We start from the raw sequence: 17,467 nt of genomic DNA on the forward strand, positions 1-17,467 counted from the left end.
GGGTTATCTAAGGCAGAGGAGAGTTGGAATAACCTGACAGTTCTTGTTTGAGGCTCACCTGTACTCACCTGTTGAGACATTAATAACGTCAGCAAAGGAGGTGACTTGAAATGTGGAAGACTGATCAAAACTATTGATTATGGTATTGATAGATGAGCCATCAGACCAGGTTCAGACTCTTCATCTTTGGACACAGATTCTGTGCGTGTGTAATAAACCACCTTCAGTATTTTCATATTTTATTTAATAAACAAATAAAATAAATTTAATCTACTGGATGTGACATTCAGATTTACCTTCAAAATAAAAGTCTGCCACGCAGTCAAAATGACAGGAAGAAGGAATGCACAACACTATCTCTAATAAGGTATTTCACAATAAAAAGCCTTCACATAAATTAAACATATTACTTCCTGCTGAACTTTAACAAAAAATGGGCATAACCTTCAAAATGAAAGCCCTAGGGAACATTCTGTTACTGTTACTACCTTCAAAATAAAAGTCTGACATTCAGATGAAAAAATATGAATTTCAGTGATACAAAATCAGTCAAAATAAAAGCCCTAATTAACAGACATTAGTATTCTTTAAAATAAAAGCACTCAAACTATAAAACTATGGCTTCAGGTCAAGGGTTATGGTAGAGTTAGGGTTAGGGGTTAACCCCTAACCCTAACCCAAAATAAGAGCAGGCAAGAATAATCAATATTTAAAAAAAAATCATAATAGGCCTTAAAATTATAATACAATTTGCTTTTTCATCTAAATAAATATCTTATATTGACAACAGTTCACAAATGATTTCTATATGCAATACATTATTTATTATATTAAATTATAATCAATAAATAGAAATATGTCATAAGAATTAAAGTTCTGACGTATGAAAAACAAAATAAACAGAGATCATTTAAGGAGAGAGGTTTCACTGCGACAGGTTACTCAGGCTCCGATTGGTGGAGAGGAAATTTCCCATGAAGCTCGGCACCTGCAGACCCGTCGCTATGGTGAAACCACCGCACCAAACCTGCAATGCAATTTTACTGCTGTTACTACTGTTAGTACTGTGATACCAAGAGTACAAGTACTTCACTGCACAGTACTGCACAAATACACAGGACAGATAAACAGTGAAATACTCCTGCAATAAACAGTACTACACATATATACACACACTTTATATGTTTATATTTCATACATTCAATGTTAGTAACAGTCCTCCAGTCATTCACTAAACACAACTTCTATTAGACCAAAGAAGAAGCGACAACATTATTATTAAACCATGAAAAAAGAGTCTACGTTTCCATTAAAGCAAAAATACCACAGTACCACTACAGTATAGTACTGCTGTAGTAGTACTGTAGTACTCACAGTGAAGGCAGAGACAGTGTAGGATTACTGTAGTTTTACTCTAGTATTACTGCAGTACTCACAGTGAAGGCGGGGACAAGCGGCTGGCTAAACTTTGTTTTGAAGGAGTGAAGAAGACGAAGTCGATTGACGTCAATAAATGACAAATCGCCTGAAACACATAGACACATCAGATCAATGTGAAGACAATGACAAGCTGATAGAAAGCTCAGGTGACACTGTAAACGCTGTGATGGTTAAAATAAGTTGTGAAATACAGTGAGAGGTTGAACTGAAAGCAGTTGAAGTGTATGTGCACTGTGAACAGTTGAGTGAACTGAAGTTAGCTGAAGCGTGAAACTGAAAACAGTTAAAGAGTAAAAACTAGTTTTAAACTTCTAAACTTCATAAATTTTAATAAAAACAATACAAATATTTGTTTATACCATTGTCGTAGTCGCAGTAGATTCCAATTCGTTGAGGCAGTGGCCAATCCAGTGCTTTCGCTCGGTTGTTGTGTTTGATGGCGAGCGAGCTCTGCAGCCATTGGCTAGCGTGGAGACACCACGAGCTGGCGCTCTTCCCTAATTGGTCAAAGCGGCCCAGGCTGGCCCGATAGGCCACACCCACACTGAATGATTTCCAGTCCGCCAGGGGGCGGAGCTCCCAGTAGTGGCAGCCGCCAATCATCTCCTGGTCACCTAGGAGGTGGAGGAATAAAAAATATTCAAAGTCTTGAAAATAGAAAATATGTATTTTTAATGTGAAGAAAATTTTAAATAACAAAATGATTTCAAAATAAAAGCCAAAGAGAAAAGGCACCAGTCTTTTCTGTTGTACCTTTAAAATTTAAGTCTACTATTCAAATTATTCTTGTTATAAATGTCAAAATCAAAGCCCATGCTAATAATTAACATTGGTAATCAATGATAGAACTTTTTCATTTTCAATTAATGTTTGATGTCAACAATTCACAAGTATTTTGTACATTTAAATTATAATTCTAATATTTATTTTCTCCAATTTAAATGATTATGAGTATTTTAATGTATGTTAATAAATCGATTTCCTCCAGAGTTTATATTTAAAGGACATTCATTGGCAGGATCAGTGTAGTACCTAGTACTGTGTACGACTCTCCAGCGAATCTGTCACGTCCAGCTCGACTTCCTGCCGTCTTATTGGGTGACGGTGTGGCGCTTCTGCTGCTAATGAAATAAAATACAATAAAGTAAACATGTTACAGGCGAAAGAGTGAAAAACAGTTTCACTTTCCACAGAATAAAAATAAAAGTCCAGCAACGTGAAGAGCCAATGAGGTTGTGTCGAAGCAGTGATGCAGCAGAAAAGATGATGTAAACATGAATAAACAACACAAACATTGTAATACTGGAAAATGGAAATTAATTTGTGTCAGAATTTGGACAAATTTGTACAAAATATACAAAAGTCTTACATCAAAACTTCTATTTGATAATAGTGTAAACATAATAGTTTTCATAAAAATTACAATAATTGCTCTAAAGTAAAAATGTGGTTAAGACTGTGACTTTAATTAAAAACACTAATTTAAAGTTTTAACATAAATTACTGTAAAATGACTAAAATATCTCTCACCCTGTAATTGTCTTATCAAACAAATCTACAGGAAGAAACCGGTGATTTATTTTGATTTAAGTTTAACCTGTTTACAGATAAAATAATAAAATAACAACGTACAAATATACGTTAAAAACATGTTGGAGTTCAAAAAATACAAAGATGAAGCTATTATTAAAGAATTAAATGCTGATGTGATGTCAGCAGTGATGTCAGCAGTGATGTGATTGGCTGCATGAAGGAGAGATGGTGGATGAAAAAGGTGACTGGTGACACAGCAGTTGCTAAGCAACCAGACAGCGAAGACAGTCTCTACCTGAGGGAGTCGGAGAGGACGCAGTACGGAGACTGAAGAGGGACAAAAAGGTTAAAGAACAAACAAACAAACAAACAGCAGCAGAGAAAATACTGAAATACTGAAGAAACAAGTTTTAAAGTTATAACTACCTGTCCACCTGTTTTTGTCCATCTTTACCTGTCCCACCTGCACCTGTCCCACCTGTACCTGTTGCACCTGTACCTGTCAACCCCTACCTGTCCCACCTGCACCTGTCCACCTGTACCTGTCCACCTGTACATGTTCCACCTGTACCTAGTAGTAGTAATAACTAGTGCGTACTAATGTAATAATATAGTAATAATAACTGAGTACTGATTGGTCAGCTGTGATGACATCATGAGATGGTCTCTGGTTAATATAAAGATGTTTTGTAAATAAAAATGTAAAATTTTCACCTTATTTCCGCTTTGTGTTTTTGTCTGTTCCCTCCAGTGTTGTTGTTTATTATTGTATTTATTGTTGATCTTTATTGTTGTGCTAATGTATTGTTTATGAGTTTATGATGTGTTTTAACCAGCCTGTGGACAAGACAGATTATTATTATTATTATTATCATTATTAAATCACATCATGTATCATGTACCACATGTACGTATCAGTACTTCATGTACTTGTGCATCATTAGTTTCAGAGCTGTAATATAAAGCTGAAGAATATTAGGTTTTGTATTAACTATCTATTAGTGTCTGATTGGTTCTCTTCATAATCAAATCATTATTATGTGTTTGTGTAAAATACATTTATAGTGTTTATAATGATGACCTGCAGTAAACATGGCCGTCTACACGTCAACAACACAAATATATAAATAAAGTTTTAAAGATTAAAACTTCATAACTGGCACGTTTCTTCACCTGCTTTTACTTTCTTTGCCTCTGAGTCTGGGGTCATGACCTTTGACCCCCTGAGGCTCCCAGGTCACCGTGTCACCCTGAACCTTCAGCTCAGCGTGGGCCGTTGACGCATCGAAGCCAAAGTTAAATGCTGCAAATAAATAAATAAGAAATGAATTTCATTTTTAACTTTTGGTTTTGATCTTTGAGTTTCACATTTTTTATCTCTCTCTCTCTCTCTCATTTTGTCTTAATGTCTCTCGCCCTGAAATGAGGAGTTCAACTTTACTTCTGTTTTTACTTTATGTATTTGACACAGTGAGACCTCTCTTTCTTTTAACACAACTTTGTTGTCTGTCTCATTCTTCACTCCTTCAAACAATGTCCACTCATCCGTCCATTCAACCATTCATTCATTCATCCTTTCTTTCATCCACTCATTAAACCATTTGTTTGTTCACCTCTGGTTTCCATGGTGACAGGCTCAGAGAACTCTCCAGCTGCTGTTTTGTTTTTTGCTCGAACTCGAACAATGACAAAGCGAGAGTCAAACTTCAGACCTGAAAGACATTATATATTTTATAATAAAACTATTCAATTTAAAATCCAATGAAATGGCATCCCGCAGAGCCGATGTCGTCCTGATGCTCCAGGTTAGGACAAGAATTAGATTCATTCCCTGTCCATACGGGCAAAGCGTACAGTAGTAGGACCCCAAGAATAAAGATTGATCTCCTTCCACACCAAAAACTATTAAAGTTGGGACCAAATCAGGTCCAGTGCTAGCTTAAGGTTAAGGCTAATGGTTAAGGTTAGCTTTACAGGCTATGGTGTTATGGAGTCACAATGTAAAAAAATTCTAACTACACTGATGGTTCAGTACTTTTCAGGGTTAAGGTTTACTGTGACCTCTGACATCTCACCTGAGATGGTGACCTGAGTCTCTGTGATGTCAGAGATTTTTTCCCAGCATGCCTCTCCTGTGGCTCTCAGCGAGCTGTCGCGGTTCGTTTTTTTGTATTCGAGTTCGTAGCGTTCATTTGGTGCGTTGATACCCTCACTGTTGGCCTCACTGGCTGGTCGCCAGGCAACCGTGATGTTGTTGTCATAGACAACACAGCTCGAGAAGTCAATCTCTGGAGCTCTGGGTACTGTAAAAAATACACCGTCAAAACAAGAAACGTTTCCAAAATCTCAACTGTCTCACGCCATCGTCATTAGCAGATGGAGTTTGCTCAGTTGTCATGGAAAATATAAATGTTTGAACTTCCTGTGATTCTAAGAAAATAGCACTGAATCATGGGACATTCACAGGTAAGATGACCATTGAGTAAACTTATGAAGACCATTTGTTATGGTAAAAAGATCAGGAACAAGTGAAAACTGAGTTAAAATTGTTTTATCAAGGAAGAAAAAAGAAAATATTCAAGATAAAAGACAAACACAAATCAATAAATAACACACTGTAAATAATTATCTTGACTGTAAAAATTCAAAATAATTATAAAAATAAATCTGAAAAAAGTTTAAAGAATAACTTTGAAATAGGTAGAGAGGATGAAAAGATTAAAAAGATGAAACAAATAAACACAAAATCAAATGATAGTGTTGTTTTATTGTTGTTGATCTTTTGTTTATTATTGTGAAACTTTCATTTTTCATTTCTATTAAATTTTCTTTTGCCAGAACTTGATTTTTATTTCAGATATTTAATTTTGATCTTTTAAAATTTTATTTAAAGACAAAAGACAAAGACAATAACATAATAAATTACAAGTAAATTAATTAATAAAATAATAAACAATTAGGAAGTGCATTTCCTGACTAACAGCTGAAGTGTAAAACTGTGTTTTACCTGAAGAAGCTGAACTGTGGAAAAATGAATTCGCTGATGTCTCACCTGGCAGGAAGTGAAGTCGTTGAAGCCCCACCCTCTCCGCACTGAAGTCAACGGTGAATTGTGTCATGTTCTCCGACACTGCTGGACGAGTTGTCAGCCGAAACGCTGGAGCCATTGTAACCCTGGGAACAGGAGGGGGCAGGGTACCGACGGGGAGGGGGGAGTGTTACGTGTTAGTGTTTTGAGGCGGGGTTATGTTGTCAGGGGGCGTGGTTTACATGCAAATGATTTCAGAGCTGCAATTTATTTATAAAGCTTAACTTTGTTAGTTTAAACATGAAGAAGAAAGAAAATAAGAAATTTTTAAACAATTAAATAATAAAAGATTTTAGATAAAATGAATGATAAAAGTTTAATTCCAAAAAACAATGACTGCAGAAAATCAAAAACAAAAACAAAAATAGCAAAGAGAAAATAAAAGACCAAAACAAAAAATAGATAAAGGAAGAAAAAGAAACGAAAACAAAAGAAAAATGATTAAATGATATAAAATGCGGCGACAACTGAACAATGACAATAAACAGGATGAAATTTAACTAAAAATGACAAAACTTCAGCATTTAATAAACTATATATAAATAAATATAAATATAAATTAGAACAGAAACTTTATTTCATGTTCATATTAAAATATATTTTAACTGTGAACAAACCTTTCTTTGATTTGTTTTGCAGCCTGAAAATGAAACAGATAAAAGAAACTTTAAATAAGTGAGTCTTATTTAAAGTTTGATTATAATATCAAAGTTGTTTTATTCATGTTAATGTTTGTTTACTCTGTAGTTTGTCAACTACCTGCAGGAATTCTTCTTCAGTGGTGATGGTCAGTGTTTGATTTGCAAACTCCAGCAATTCTTCACATGAAAGCAGAGCACACTTTCCCTCCGACAGCTGCTTCTGAAAAACAACAACAAACCGGAAAACTATTTTCAAAAACTCTGAAATAAACGGGAGATGACGAGACATAGACAGAAAACTGAGAGTTAAAAAAAATTGACAAAATGAGAAACTTAAAGTTTGTCTAAAATGTCTAAAAACAACTAGCCCTAACATTTTATTTATTAAAAAACATAAAAAGTTTGAAATGAACAAAATAAAAAAAATAATAATATTGAGTCAAACTAAATAAATTCAAATTCACCTGCAGCTCCGCCTCCTTTCTGCGCTTCTCCTCTCTGATGATGTAACGGAGCTCCGCCCCCTTCTCCTCCAGGGCCGAGCTTAGCTGCTCAAGCTCTGCCTCCAGATCTGACATCACCTTACATGACTCCCCCTGATTGGACAAAGTTTTTTTGTTGTTGTTGTTGTCACTGTTTTTTTACGTTAATATTTTAATATTTTCCCGCCTCTCTAAGCCCCTCCCCCTCAGCTTCTGACCTGCAGTCCTGCCAGTGTGTTATCGACTGTTTCCAGGAAGTTTTGGAGCTCCTCGTTTTTATTGGCTAATGTGCTAATGATCCTGCGCAGAGCTTCCTGTTTACAAAACAAAAAAAAACACAAACACGTCTTTTATAAAGACATTCACACAAATCTGTTTCCATAGCAACTCGAGTTCACCTGAACATCACCTTGTGTTTGTGACATCACCAGCAACCAGCTGTAACAAATTTACCTGAAAGTGTCCAACAGGTGAACTGATCAATAATCCGTGACATATGACCATGTGACCTTTCACCTGCATTCACCTGACTCATCAATAATCTGAAAGGATTGATTCATTTATAATCTGAAAGGATTGATTCATTTATAAATAATACATGTTGAGGTTATTGGGGGCGTGGGGTGGTAGAGCGAGGTAGAGTTACACTGACAGAGAGAGAGGTCGACTTACATAGAGAATGAAGGAGGTGGAGTTACAGAGGAGAAAGAAAAAACCTGAACAGAAAGATTAATCAATAACCTGCTGATCAATACATTCTTGCTGATACTGACTAGACCAGAGAGAGAGAGTCTTATCTGTAAATCCCTCATTCAGAGTGATGCTCACTCTACCAGAGAGAGAGAGAGAGAGAGAGAGAGAGAGAGAGAGAGAGACATAGAAACTGAACGGGAGAGAGAATGAACAGCTAACCGCTAACAGCTAGCTAATCCTCTCTATCGCTCTCTGTCCGCGTGCTGTCTATGTGACTGAACCTCAGCAGACTAATCAGATATTATTGATCATCAATCGATCCGATTCTTACCTTCTGAGAGTCCATCACTGAGAGAGAGAGAGAGAGAGAGAGAGAGAGAGAGGGAGAGAGAGAGAGGGAGAGAGGGGGAAGATGTGGGCACTGACAGGAAGTGAAATCACATAACATCACAGCTTGACTTCCTGTCTGCACTGTCAAAATAATGGTCTGATACTGAGATGGCAACCCTCTGACGGGTTTTAGTGCGGATGTAATTTATTATTTTATTTATTTTTAGCTCAGTCTCAACACAAACAGTATTAATACACGTGACACAGCATTACTCTATTTTATTCACTATTAACCATTAAATAATATAATAATAATAATAATATTAATAATAATAATAGTAATAATAATGAGTTAATCTCTATATTCATATGAAGGTGTAAAATAGTAGAAATAACATTCATCATCTGAACACGTTTACATGTATTTTATTTTTAAAAACTGGTGAAATTTTGGAAGCATTTTAGTTTACATTTAGTCATACTGTAATATATACAGTGTATATTGACAGGTCAGTGTATATACACACACCATCGTATATACACACACACACACACATATATGTATATATATGTGTATATGTATATGTATATATATATATATATATATGGTATTTATGCTTGAACAGAACTGAATCCAAGAAAAAATGAAAATACAGAATTGGATGTTAAAAACTCAAAGTGGCTCCGTCAGTTTTTCTACAAGCTACGACACAATGATAATAATAATAATAATATAATAAACTTCTCACCTTTCAGCTGATGAAACCATTTTCCTCCAGTAATAGCCGAAAACTTCTCCGACACATATTCACTAATTTATTTACAGTATTTATTTCATTATTAACGTTTACACTTCTGGCACAAAAGATCATGGGATACGGGAAGAGAAGGGACGTCAAATATTAACGTTGAATTAAAAAAAAAAAAAACAATTTCTTTATGGTGTAAACAGACATGCCCTCTGCTGGTCAATCAATTAAAACAATCAGAAAATCAAATGAAAATACAGAAGAAACACCCTCAAAATAAAAGCTCACAAGGACAATTAGCAGTCATTTATGTCCTTCAAAGTAAAAGCTGATTAAGACAGAGACTTTTGGTATATATTATATATATGGAATATTGTTCTGGTGGAAACCTTCAAGTTAAAAGCTAACAGAAGTGCAAACTTCAAAGACACTATAAAATAAATATCAGTCACATTTTACAAGTTTAACTTGTCATTTCTGAGACACAAAACTCTTGTTATGTTAACTTCTCAAATAATTGTCTGCGATATACGAGATCGTAATATTCCATGAAAAGTTTTATTTTGAAATAAATACAATGTGAGAGAAAGTTCTGAGCGTACATTCTCTGTGAATCTCATGTTCCTTCAAGGCCTCCGTACAAGCACAAACTTTATTACTTCATTGAAACACACCAATAAAAACACACGGCCCAGTTTGCACCTAAAATGTTGAATTTTATTTGTTATCGTCGTAACATTTCACCAAAAAGTTTTTGCCTTTTTCCTCCAGCAACATAAAAACAGTGAAAATCAACTTACAGCCATGAATAAAACTGTGGAAACGTTTTGGCAAAAATCATTTTGTTTTACATTATGTGCTTCAAAGTTAAAAGGTTTTAAGGTTTTACAGCAATAACTTACGTTTTACAGTGTTATTAGTTTCCAAGGCGACACAGAGCGGGAAGTTTTCAGCAGTTTCCTCAAACCAGTTTCAAAGTGTTTCAGTTTTAAATTTCTACAGTTCAGTCGCAGCAAACTTCCCTCCCTGGAGTAAAAGCAGTTTGTGAGTGAAGAGTGAGGTTCTGAGGAAAACCTGTTTCTGTGACGCTACCAGGTCCTGGTCTGAACCGGTCTGAACCGGTCTGAACCAGATCCAGTTAGAAAAATGTTAGAAAACTGAACTGGTGATTTCAGATGAGGAAATTCTCAGATTTTTTAAAGTTAAATTTTTCATCAGATCTTCAGTTAAAAAAAAAAAAAAAAAATTCATCACAGTTCAGACCTTCACGTTTTTCATCGGAACCAAACTCCATTCAAAAAAACATGAAAACTTCCAGAAGAGCAGAATCAGCTCAGACGCTACAGCTAGCAGGAACATTGTTATCATTATCATCATCGTTATGTCACCATGGTAACTGTCATCATTAAGGGTGGGGGCGGGGCCATGCAGGGACACAGGCAGAAGGGCGGAGCTAAGCGCTACACATCATTTTAGTGGTATAAAAACATAAAAAGTTCTTTTTTAAAGTTTTCTCTCTTTGAATAAAGAAGCTTGACTGACAGGTGAGAGGAGCCAATGAGGGCAGAGGAGGGAGGTGAGGGGGTTGGGCTAGCACTTAAATACAGATTCACTTCCTGTACAGTTCAGTTCACAAACACTTTTCTCCCTCCATATTTACACTGTCCCAACTGGGGCAGCCATTGTGTGTCCGGATTCTTCACACTGATGTCACGATGTACGAGCCTCGCTCGCCACCGCCACCACCGTTGCCACCGCCACCACTGCCGCCACCATTGCCACCGCCGCCCTCTCCACCCTTTGGCTCCCGTTTTTTGGTGACAGGCGTGGGGATGAGTGAAGGTCGTGTGGGGGTAGTTGATGATGATGTCGTGCTGGTTGCTGTGGCAGTGGTGGTTACGTCGGCGTTGCTCTTCCTCGGGCTTGGCGTGTAGTTGAAAGGGCTGACTCGAGCAGCCACAGCACCGCTGCGCTGCTGACCGCGCTGCGGCTGCTGTTGTTGTGGTTGCTGCCGGTCAGGGGGCGGCGGCTTGTCGTCAAGGCTTTCACAGCTGCGACGCAGGTTCAGGTTGGAGGAGGAGGAAGAGGAGGAGGACGGGATCTTTGAGGGGGCGGGGCTGTCGATGATAGGTGGGGCGTTGGTGGCGGTGGGAGAGCGGGCTGAACAGGAAGAGGAGGAGCGCGGGTTGTTGACCGGACAGTCCTCCAGACGAACCCACACATCCTCTGATTTGTCGGTGAAGCTGCGGCCGGCCGTCGAAGTGCTGCCGCTCTTCACCTTCCTCCATGTCCCCTTCGACCTCATGGCGCCCTCCTCCTCACTCCGCCCCTTTTCGCTGGACTCTGAGGACGCTGACAGTATTGACGACGAGCTTCCTGTCCGTTTCCATGTCCCAACGCGTGGTAAGGATGTTGAGTGTTTCCCGCCACTCCCTCCACCTCCACCGCCACTGTTTTCCCGCTTCCACGTGCCGGTGCGGCTGAAACGTGATGATGTCACTTCCTGTGGGCGCGAGGGGCTCTCAGAGTGTGAGCGGTTGACGTCGTGTCTCCTAGTTGTTGGCGGTAGCGGTGTGTCAGGACTGGACGGCGACTCTGAAGCGGCGGCGGCGGCTGCAGCGGACTCCTCCAGCTTCCTCTTCAGCGTCGGACTCGGAGTCTCTTTGATAAAGGTTGACTGGCGAACAAGCGCCGGCTTCTCAGGCTCTGCTTTCTGCTTTTTTGCTGCCACAGAGCCGCCGACCCTTGAGGCTGACTCGCTCCTAGGGATACCACCATTGCTCCTCGCCGCTACGCTCTGCTTGGCCGGCCTGGAGGTCGAAGATGATGATGACGCACTTCCTGGAGACGCTGTGCGTGGCAGCTGCGACAGCTTCCCTCCTTTCTGATTGGCTGCTGTGGAGGAGCGAGACGGCGTGGAGTCCCGTGACGACCCGCCTCCTCTGTCGTCACCGCTGCCCGGAGCTTTGGCCACGGCTGCTGCTCTGGGTTTGCTCCGCCCCCTGGCTGCTGGCTCTGCCCTCGGCTTTCCTGTGATCAGACTCCTGTACACCTTCTTCCCGCCTCTCACCGCCTTCGCAGCCTCCTCCTCCTCTTCCTCTTCCTTCTTCTTCTTGGCCTCCATCGTGCTGCGCTCTCCTGGCTTCAGGATCCTTGCTCCTCGTTTCACCTCCTCCTTCTCCTCCATCTCCTCTTCTTCTGCGTGGTTATTGGCCGTCGGGAGCCGGAATGGTGAGCCTACAGACTTCAGGGAGAGGACCGAGTCTGAGTCTGATGATGGTTGGCGGGACAGCGACGAGGCAGCTGCGGCAGCGTTCAAGCTGCTGACGATGGAGTTGGCGCCCTCTTGAATCGCCTTCCAATCAAACGACTCTGAATCCGGGGAGGCGGGGCTTCTCGGCGCCTCTGAAGGCTCCTCCTCAGCCAAAATGCCATCATCGGCTTTGGGAACAGGAAGGGCCGTGGCTATGGCGGCGGGGGCAGCAGCAGCGGCAGCAGCTTTCTTCTTCTTCTTCGGCATGGCGGAGCTGATACACTCCTGCAGCAGATCGTCCTCGGAGTCGATGCTGAGCGAGCTGAGCGACGAGTTCCTGGAGAAGCAGACAGGCGTGTCCTCCACATGGAAGGCTTTGGGGGCGTAGCCACTGGCTGCGGGGGGGCGGGGCTTCGACTCGGCCTGCGTGGGAGGAGACTTTGTTCCTGCTTTGCCTCCGTCTTGTTGCTCTGGCGGTGGTGGCGCAAACTCCTTGTTGTTGTTCTCCTGGTCGATGTCACTCAGCGAGCTCAGCGAGGAGTTCCTGGAGAAGCAGACAGGCGTGTCCTCGATGGCGAACTTCTGCTTCTCGTCCGTCGCCATCTGATTTGTCGCAGGTTTAGTTCGAGGGAAGACGGCCGCAGTCTGCTGCTTCCTCTTCCTGCCTTCTTCTTTTATTTTCTTTTCCTCTTCATCCTTGTCGCCCCCACCATCGTCTTCGTCAAAGTCAAGGGAGCTCAGCGAGTCATTGCGTGAGAAGCAGCACGGTGTTCCCTCGATGGGCGTGTAGTGTCGTGGCGAGTCGAAGGCGAACCCTGGTTTTGCTTTAGTGGCTGTTGCCGTGGCAACACCGTACGCCACCCGCTGGGGCATTGGCTTCACTGGCGATGTCGGCTTCTTCTTTTGTTGCTGAGAGCAAAGAGGAGGCGGGGCTGGAGGAGGAAGAGGAGGGGGGAGGGGCGGGGCTTGGAGATGCTCGCCATTTGCTGCCGCTCTGATTGGTTTCCTGGGTTTGGCTTTGGGCATGGCGGCACTGATGCACTCGGCGAGAATGTCATCACCGTTTTCACCCTCGGGAAGTCCGGGTCGCCTCCTTTGGATGGAGGTGGGCGGCGCCAGAGGTATGACAGCTGCTGCCTCCTCATTTGGCGGAGAGTCGATGGTGAGATCACTTAGCGAGGTGGCGGTGGAGAAGTTGAGCGGTGTTCCCTCCACGCAGTAAACTCTCGGCACCTCCTCCGGCGGCGGCAGCGGCACATCCTTCCTCTGCTGTGATTGGGTGCGGCTTTGAGGTGGGAGGAGCTTGTAGACAGGAAGCTGGCTGGGTTTCCGTGGCACTGCTTGTTGCTGTTTCTTTGGTTTCCGTGACGACTTAGGCATGGCCATGTTGATGCACGCCTCCAGGATCTCGATGTCGTCGTCGTCGTCCGACTCGTCGAGGATCGGCTTCGCCACCTCCTCCTTCCTCTCCTCGCTCACTCCCTCCTCCTCCTCCTTCTTCTTCATCTCCGCTGCGATGTACGGCTCATCCAGACTGAGCGCGCTCAGACTGGAGGCTCGGGAGAAGCCATGCGGCGTGCTCTCGGTGGCGAAGTGCAGCAGGACATCAGTGCTGCTCTCCTCTTCGTCCTTCTTCTTGGCTGTCTCCTCCTCCTTGGTCTTCTGCGTCTGCGGAGGCGGCGGCGTCTTGGCGCGGCTCGGCGGCATTGTCTGTCCGGGGCTGTCGGGCAGGTCACTGGGGCTGACCACGCCACTCGGCACGCCGCTACACGGCTCACTTGAGCGCACGGAGCTGGCGATGGAGGAGGTGGAGAAGCTGTCGAGGGAGCTGACTGATGTGCAGCGGCTGAACATCAGCGGAGTCTCCTGAGCATACGGCTGCTCTGGTGGGCTTTTAGGAGTCCTGGCACCGGATGATGATGTCACATGGTGGTGGTGGTGGTGGTGGGCATGGCCGTGGTGGTGGTGATGACCTCGTCGCCCTCGTGTAGAAGGAGCGGCGGCAGTCTGGCTCTCTGCCTCCTTCTGCTGCCGCTGCTGCTGCTGCTCATGTGCGTCTTTCTCACTGACAGGAAGTGTCGGGTAATCGTTGCCACCTCCGCCACTTCCACCCCTCCTCTTTCTCCCGATGACATCACCATCCTCTTCCTCCTCCGATGACAGCGATGACAGCGAGCTGCCTCTGGAGAAACAGATGGGTGTGTCCTCCACACAGTACGTCTGCGTTGACTCCTGGTTGCTTTTAGACACTCCCCGATTGGCTGGAGGAGGAGGGGGTCGGAGCTTACTAGCAGAAGTGGAAGCAGGAGGGGGCAGGGAGGGGGCGGCAGTCTCTTCTGACTTGAACAGTGGTTTGCGGGCCTCGGTGCCGTACTTCAGGCTGTAGTCTATTGGCTGTTCGCCTGTCGAGTCACTGCTGTAGTTTGATGTTGCCGTGACAACAACATAGCGCGGCTGCGGAACAGATGCCATGCGGCTGCTCGCTCCCGATTCGCTGCCGTCGTTCCTCCGCCTCAGCCTGGCGTCCTGTCCGTCATCATCGTCACTCTCGATGCCGCCGCGGTGACTCGGACTCTGTCTCCCAGAATTCAGCTGTTCGTCAGAGTACTTCAGGCTGTAGTTGATGGGCGTGTCCAGTTCTGCACCATCATCATCAGCCATGTGATTGGCGCTGCGGATCTTGTGGGCCAGATCAGCCGGGTACTTCCTGTAGACGCAGCACTTGTTGGCTCCGCTCTCGTCCGACGAGTAGAACGGCTCCGATGAAGGTTTTGTCTTGCCACGGTTGCCGTAGCCGTCGGCGCTCGTCACACTGTTGAGGCTGTCGCTGGACGCTCGGACGCTGGGTGGGAAAACCGGCCGAGGGTACGCTGACTCCTCCCCTGTCCTCTTTGATCCGTCTCCATTCTTTGGGCTTGACAGCACTGGCGTGTTTGCATATGAGCGCGTCGCGTTCCCTCCTCCTCCGGCGCCATTACAGCCCCGCCCCTTCCTGTGTGCAGCCTTGGGGCTCAGGTTGTCGATGTTGTCAAAAGTTTCAGACAGCTGCTGCGCGTCCAGCTCCTCGAACAACGCCTTCTGTTTGCGGGCTTGCAGCGATGGGGCACCGGCACCGGGTGACACCACACTGGCGTCCTTGTAGCGTGCTGGGCGGTTGGCCATCAGGTTGCGCAGGGCGGCGGCGCTGCCCATGGCGATCATCTTGTGACGGGAGTGGATGAGGTTACGCAGCATGCCCACGGCACCCAGCTCCCATAACGCCTCCTGGTCTTTGGCGTCTCGAGCTGACAGGTTCCAGAGCGTCCCGCAGGCGTTGGACACGATGGTCAGACTGTGAGACTTCAGGTGCTGCAGCAGCGTCGGCAGGCAGCCATGCTCCCGCAGGATCTGCCTGTGAGACGACACAGAGGTAGCACAGACACATCAGGATTCAGCCGCTCGCCATCCATACCGTTTATCTGGTGTCAGACATTTACCTGTGCGCTTCATTGGTGGCGATGAGGCTGGACACGTTGCGCAGGATGCCGCCGCCGCTCTCGATGATGGCGAGTGTGTTGGTGTGGCTTCGATGAGTCAGAGTTCCCACCAGAAACGCCAGAGCGCCGTCCACCGCACAGATGTCCGCCTTGTTCTCTGTGCAGTGAGCCGACAGGTTCCAGAGCGCGCTCAGTACGGACTTCAGAGTCGACTCCTGAAGGAGAAACACCACAGAAGAAGAGATTACGAGCGCGCTCAGTACAAAAACAATCAAACATGAATAAATGTTTTTATTTACCTTCTGGACCTCCAGGGCGCAGCCCATCAGCGCTCGCACGCTGCCGACCTCCCGTAGCGTCTTCTTACTGTTCACATCAGCACGCCATGACAAGTTCCTCAAAACGCTTGCTATCACCTGAAAACAGACAAAAGTCAGCGGGAAGCACCGTGGTAACAGGTGCCAAACATTTGCCACGGTAACAGGTAAAGGTACCTGCTGCAGGTCTTCACTCTCAGACTTCAGCTGGGCAACCATCGCTCTCATGCAGCCCTTCATGGAGCACAGCGTGGCCTGATGGGAAATGAAAGGTGTTTATAAAAGGCTGTGACAGCACAGCGTAGAGAGTGTGACGATGAGCGATGACAAACCTTGTTGGCCACGTCACCGAATGTCAGGTTAGTGAGCGCCATGCCGGCGTACCGCCGCAGAGTGACGCTGTAGTGATCGCTACTCAGACCGAACATCTCACAGTCCACCTGCAGCAGCTCGGCCACCGCCTGCAGACCACCTGAGGACAGAGACCCAGAGTCAAGACCAGGACCGGGAGGAACGCAGACCCAGAGTCAAGACCAGGGAGGGACAGAGACCCAGAGTCACGACCCGGAGGAACACAGACCCAGAGTCAAGACCAGGACCGGGAGGAACACAGACCGAGAGTCAAGACCAGGGTGGACAGAGACCCAGAGTCAAGACCAGGACCGGGAGGAACGCAGACCCAGAGTCAGACCAGGACCGGGAGGAACACAGACCCAGAGTCAAGACCCGGGAGGAACTCAGACCCAGAGTCAAGACCAGGACCGGGAGGGACAGAGACCCAGAGTCAAGACCAGGACCGGGAGGAACAGAGACCCAGAGGCAAGACCGGGAGGGACAGAAACCCAGAGTCAAGACCAGGACCGGGAGGGACAGAGATCCAGAGTCAAGACCAGGACCGGGAGGGACAAAGACCCAGAGTCAAGACCAGGAGGGACAGAGACCCAGAGTCAAGACCCGGAGGAACACAGACCCAGAGTCAAGACCGGGAGGGACAGAGACCCAGAGTCAAGACCAGGACCGGGAGGGACAGAGACCCAGAGTCAAGACCAGGACCGGGAGGGACAAAGACCCAGAGTCAAGACCAGGAGGGACAGAGACCCAGAGTCAAGACCCGGAGGAACACAGACCCAGAGTCAAGACCGGGAGGGACAGAGACCCAGAGTCAAGACCAGGAGGGACAGAGACCCAGAGTCAAGACCAGGACCGGGAGGAACAGAGACCCAGAGTCAAGACCAGGACCGGGAGGGACAAAGACCCAGAGTCAAGACCAGGAGGGACAGAGACCCAGAGTCAAGACCAGGACCGGGAGGGACAGAGACCCAGAGTCAAGACCGGGAGGAACACAGACCCAGAGTCAAGACCGGGAGGGACAGAGACCCAGAGTCAAGACCAGGAGGGACAGAGACCCAGAGTCAAGACCAGGACCGGGAGGGACACAGACCCAGAGTCAAGACCAGGAGGGACA

The 17,467-nt window shown here is 45.2% G+C and overlaps 2 protein-coding genes across 6 annotated transcripts in view; both read right to left on the reverse strand.

The window, feature by feature from the left end:
- Window positions 1-226: 226 nt before the first annotated feature.
- On the reverse strand, window positions 227-8,303 carry fsd1l (fibronectin type III and SPRY domain containing 1-like). Of its 2 annotated transcripts, none has more exons than XM_023426872.2 (13): window positions 8,209-8,303; window positions 7,403-7,498; window positions 7,167-7,298; window positions 6,821-6,922; window positions 6,679-6,701; window positions 6,026-6,147; window positions 5,049-5,276; window positions 4,587-4,685; window positions 4,147-4,276; window positions 2,473-2,558; window positions 1,800-2,054; window positions 1,437-1,525; window positions 227-1,027 (listed from the first exon to the last, which is right to left on the reverse strand). In XM_023426872.2, the coding sequence occupies exons 1-13, from the start codon at window positions 8,221-8,223 to the stop codon at window positions 926-928; spliced, it is 1,479 nt and encodes a 492-aa protein (XP_023282640.1). In that variant the 5' UTR covers window positions 8,224-8,303; the 3' UTR covers window positions 227-925. The 2 variants fall into 2 exon arrangements, with proteins under 2 accessions (XP_023282640.1, XP_023282639.1); XM_023426871.2 differs by having other exon boundaries at window positions 2,473-2,561.
- Window positions 8,304-9,651: 1,348 nt separating this feature from the next.
- apc (APC regulator of WNT signaling pathway) overlaps window positions 9,652-17,467 on the reverse strand; it is a 21,321-nt gene continuing 13,505 nt past the window's right edge. For all 4 annotated transcript variants that reach the window (XM_023426884.2, XM_087179464.1, XM_087179463.1 and 1 more), the window contains 5 exons: window positions 16,335-16,474; window positions 16,180-16,257; window positions 15,985-16,101; window positions 15,686-15,900; window positions 9,652-15,600 (listed from right to left, as the gene is read on the reverse strand). In XM_023426884.2, coding sequence (XP_023282652.1) covers window positions 10,656-15,600; window positions 15,686-15,900; window positions 15,985-16,101; window positions 16,180-16,257; window positions 16,335-16,474 — 5,495 coding nt within the window. In that variant the 3' untranslated portion in view covers window positions 9,652-10,655. The remainder of the gene's footprint in view (window positions 15,601-15,685; window positions 15,901-15,984; window positions 16,102-16,179; window positions 16,258-16,334; window positions 16,475-17,467) is intronic.

This window comes from Seriola lalandi, unplaced genomic scaffold, assembly GCF_002814215.2.
Source record: "Seriola lalandi dorsalis isolate HSWRI2012SDOR001 ecotype SW California unplaced genomic scaffold, Sedor1 jcf7180002054845, whole genome shotgun sequence".
Lineage (NCBI taxonomy): Eukaryota > Metazoa > Chordata > Actinopteri > Carangiformes > Carangidae > Seriola > Seriola lalandi.

Excerpts from the sequence above, each read along its gene's own strand:
- fsd1l (XM_023426871.2), bottom strand. Across the intron at positions 6,702-6,820 it reads CTGAAGAAGAATTCCTGCAG|GCTGCAAAACAAATCAAAGA; the intron begins GTAGTTGACAAA and ends TTTCATTTTCAG. Across the intron at positions 4,277-4,586 it reads TGTCACCATGGAAACCAGAG|CATTTAACTTTGGCTTCGAT; the intron begins GTGAACAAACAA and ends ATTTATTTGCAG.